Here is a 3,576-nt window from a genome sequence, read left to right as displayed (position 1 = left end):
CAATAATTGATTTTGAAACATAATACGATTGTATCCTGCCCAAATATTAATCAAAGTACTATTTAAAGTAAATATTTTTTAAAGATAAAAAACCACTTAAATAGTAATTAAGAAAAAAACTACGTTCGCCAGAATTAAAAAACTACTTATTTGGTTTAAGTTTTAAATATTTGGTTTCAACCCTTTTTGAATCGGTTATAACCGGTAATAGGTTGTAACATCCACTAAATGTCATCTGGCCACCGATAGCTTATCTACTATCGATAGTCGCGTCGCAACAGCTGTTTTCCACACACGCGCCCTACCGGCTTATTTGCCATCCCTAACAGCCGAATTGTGCAACACGGAAAATTGTCAAAATTTTCAGTTTCCAAATAATTTTTCGAATTAAGCACACACAAATTCCGGAAACTAAACAAACGACACTTACCAGTCGTTCACCTATCGAGGCAGCACACTCGGTTTGGATTAATTCGCGCCGCAACGCGATTAATTAAACTGATCCGAAGCGAACATACGAAGGAGTTGAAAACAAATGCAAATTACACACAGGCTTTTCCGTTGTTTAGAATGAATTGATTTTCCGGGCAACTACTACATAGCGACAGGTCGGAAAACGGAAAAACAAACAAGCCGGCGAGTTGCCCTTGACAGCAGGCAAAGAGCAACAATTCAATTCGCACACAAATCTGGATAGAAACCCAAATCATTTTGGCCTCCCAGTAAATTTCGGTTGGAAAAATGCTGTTCCAAAGGATTTTCACACGCGCGCTTCACTCCACGCGGCAGCTATATGCCGGCTCTGGCGGATCCGGTGGCCTGGAGAAGAGTGCCCTGGCGGCCCTGAGGAAGAAGACCGGATACACCTTCGCCAATTGCAAGAAGGCGCTGGAGAAGCACAACAATGACGTCGGATTGGTGGGTAGTTGGCTCATAGTTATATTGTAAGCGGTGCAGTGAGCTTTCCATTCCAAAGAGCACATAATAGGGATCTCTAAATCTTGAAAAACTGCTGTTTGTCTATATTATTATGTAATATATAGCTGCACCGCATGCAAACTCCTTTGTGATCAAAACACATCTGTACTAATCACCTCACCTTTCCAAACTCTCGTTCTTGCAGGCTGAGAAGTGGCTGCACGAGCAGGCCCAGACGCTCGGCTGGTCCAAGGCCACCAAAGTCGCAGATCGAGCCACTGCCCAAGGTCTGATTGGAGTGCTCATCCGCGGTAATCGGGGCGCCATGGTCGAGCTGAATTGCGAGACGGATTTCGTAGCCAGGAACGATACCTTCAAGCGGTTCGTTGACCACGTCGCCCGCATGTGTCTGCACTACACGGACTTGACGGACTTCGATGGAGATCTGTGGAAGGTGAGCGATCCATTTACCTGGATCAGAACCGGTTATGCATGCATTCCTAAAGAAATGAACTTGCTAATGAACGAATTTGCATATCCTTGCAGCTTGGCTTCGATTCGGACGCCCTCAGAAACTTGCGCACGGAAGAGGGACGCACGCTGGGCGACCACCTGGCCCTGCTGATCGGCGCCATCGGGGAGAATGCCACCATCCGGCGGGCATTGTGCTTTAAGGCTAACAACGACCTGAGGCTGGTGGGCTACGCCCATCCGGCACCCACCAATGTGGGCTCCACGGAAGGCATCACCCAGGTGGGCAAGTACGGAGCAATCGTCGCCTACCGCTCCTCGCACACCCTGCTGGACTTTGAGTTTCACAAGAGCATTTGCCAGCAAATCGTGGGCATGAAGCCGACGAAGATCGGCGAGTATGACAAGGACAAGCCGGCGGAGAACAAGGACGATGAGACGTGCCTGATTCACCAGGAGTATCTGCTCGATGCGGACAAGACGGTGGGCGAGGTTTTGCAGGAGTACAACTGCGAGATCATCGACTACCATCGCTTCGAGTGCGGAGAGCAGACGGAACGCAGCCTGGAGGCGATCATTCGCTCCCAGCACCAGAGCAGCAATTAACTAGCCATTAAGCAGAGTCTAGATCACTAAATTGTTATTAGCACACCCGCTGAAAGATTGTTAAAACCGAAATTCTGGACAATGTTCTGGTCAAAATTTGCATGTGAAACAAGTAAAACAACCACTACGATCAGATCTCCACCTCTGTTATTTGAATACTCCATGAGTCATGGCAAAAAATTGGGGTGACCAAGGAGAATGCGCCTGCGCAGAACGGGAAGCACGCTTGAGCGGCTTCCGGTCGCTGAAGCAGTGGAACCCGCGGGAAGAACGGGCGAATGGACAACGCCAGCAGAATGAACTGTTTACAAACGTGTTTTTTTGTTCTGCTGCCGGTAATTACCCACTTGGTCATGCGATAGCCCAAAAGAAAGAGCAAAAAGAAAGGTTTTTAGTGGGGGCAAAGGCAAAACGAGCATCGAAATACCAAGTGAGGGTACCCAGTACTCCTCTTACGCCTCTACCACCGGCTAAATGACTTCACCGAGCCACTTGCTTGGTGCTCAAGCTAAGGAAATAGAATTAGATTTGGCCAGGGAAGAAAATCAAAATAAAAGAAATTATTTTCCATCCCTAAAAAAGTTAGCAGCACTGAGCTGAAATATTAGCTACTAAGTAGGCCTATCAAACAAATCCCTTTTATTTTCAATCTTCAATCGTCGTGAGAGTTTCAAACGCCAACATGGACTACCTGGACATTGAATCCTTCCGCTCCAAGTACAGCGACATAACCGTCACGGCGGTGCCATCGCGTCCCAAGCCGAACGAGCAGCCAGCAATGGACACCGACCAGGAGCGGGCAATCAGGACGCATGTGCCACAAGTGGAGATAACGAGGGTGAATGCAGCTGCTGCTCCTGCTGGCAGTAGCTCCACTGCGAATGCAGCGGTGATGCTGCGCAACAGGCAGCAGACAAACAGCGCCGCAATTGCCTACGCCAACGAGTACAAGGAGGTGATGGCCAAACTGGAGTACACCAAGTACATGCAGGCCCAGCTGCAAATGATGTCCGCGGCAAGCGGAGGAGGCGGCATCGACTGCGATCTGTTTGGCACATCTATGAGTAAGGAAATTGCTCGATTACTAAGTGTAACAAGTTCTATTCTTAAGATTCCACACTTTGCAGATCTCGATGAGAACGCCAACATAGTGGACAAGTACTCCGATCTACTCAATGTCCTGGTGGAAATGCGCACCAATGTGCCGACCACGATGGTGGGCTTAAGGGCGCCCAAGGAGCGCATGCAGCGCGACATAGCCCAAGCCAGGCTGAAGGTGCGCCAGTGTCTTCAGCTCCTGGAGCAGGCAGAGGAGGAGAGCGATCAGACTGCCTTCCAGGGCGCCCCAGGCCAAGAGTGACGTCATGTACGTGTGTACATCTCCAGCATTGTTAACGACACCTCTCCGGGATTGCGAGTGCCACGACAATAAAAGACTAGAATAACAAAAGCCATCGGGGAGTTCTGGGAAGCCTCGCTGTTTATGGGTACGACTATGATGGTGGGGCGATGGTTTTGGAATAGCCAAATACTATGGCCATGTGACGGCGATAGTAGCCGGCATTCTGACACAAGTGAGCA

The 3,576-nt window shown here is 48.9% G+C and overlaps 2 protein-coding genes across 2 annotated transcripts; both read left to right on the top strand.

Moving 5' to 3' along the window:
- Window positions 1-288: 288 nt before the first annotated feature.
- LOC6732621 (elongation factor Ts, mitochondrial) lies at window positions 289-2,130 on the top strand. Its single transcript, XM_002079704.2, has 3 exons — window positions 289-918; window positions 1,124-1,372; window positions 1,465-2,130. The coding sequence occupies exons 1-3, from the start codon at window positions 742-744 to the stop codon at window positions 1,993-1,995; spliced, it is 957 nt and encodes a 318-aa protein (XP_002079740.1). The 5' UTR covers window positions 289-741; the 3' UTR covers window positions 1,996-2,130.
- Window positions 2,131-2,490: 360 nt separating this feature from the next.
- On the top strand, window positions 2,491-3,461 carry LOC6732620. Its single transcript, XM_002079703.4, has 2 exons — window positions 2,491-3,059; window positions 3,123-3,461. The coding sequence occupies exons 1-2, from the start codon at window positions 2,678-2,680 to the stop codon at window positions 3,353-3,355; spliced, it is 615 nt and encodes a 204-aa protein (XP_002079739.1). The 5' UTR covers window positions 2,491-2,677; the 3' UTR covers window positions 3,356-3,461.
- The last annotated feature ends 115 nt before the right edge of the window (window positions 3,462-3,576 follow it).

The sequence above is a fragment of the Drosophila simulans genome, chromosome 2L, assembly GCF_016746395.2.
Source record: "Drosophila simulans strain w501 chromosome 2L, Prin_Dsim_3.1, whole genome shotgun sequence".
NCBI classification, from domain to species: domain Eukaryota; kingdom Metazoa; phylum Arthropoda; class Insecta; order Diptera; family Drosophilidae; genus Drosophila; species Drosophila simulans.
This window is presented reverse-complemented; position numbering and strand designations above follow the sequence as displayed.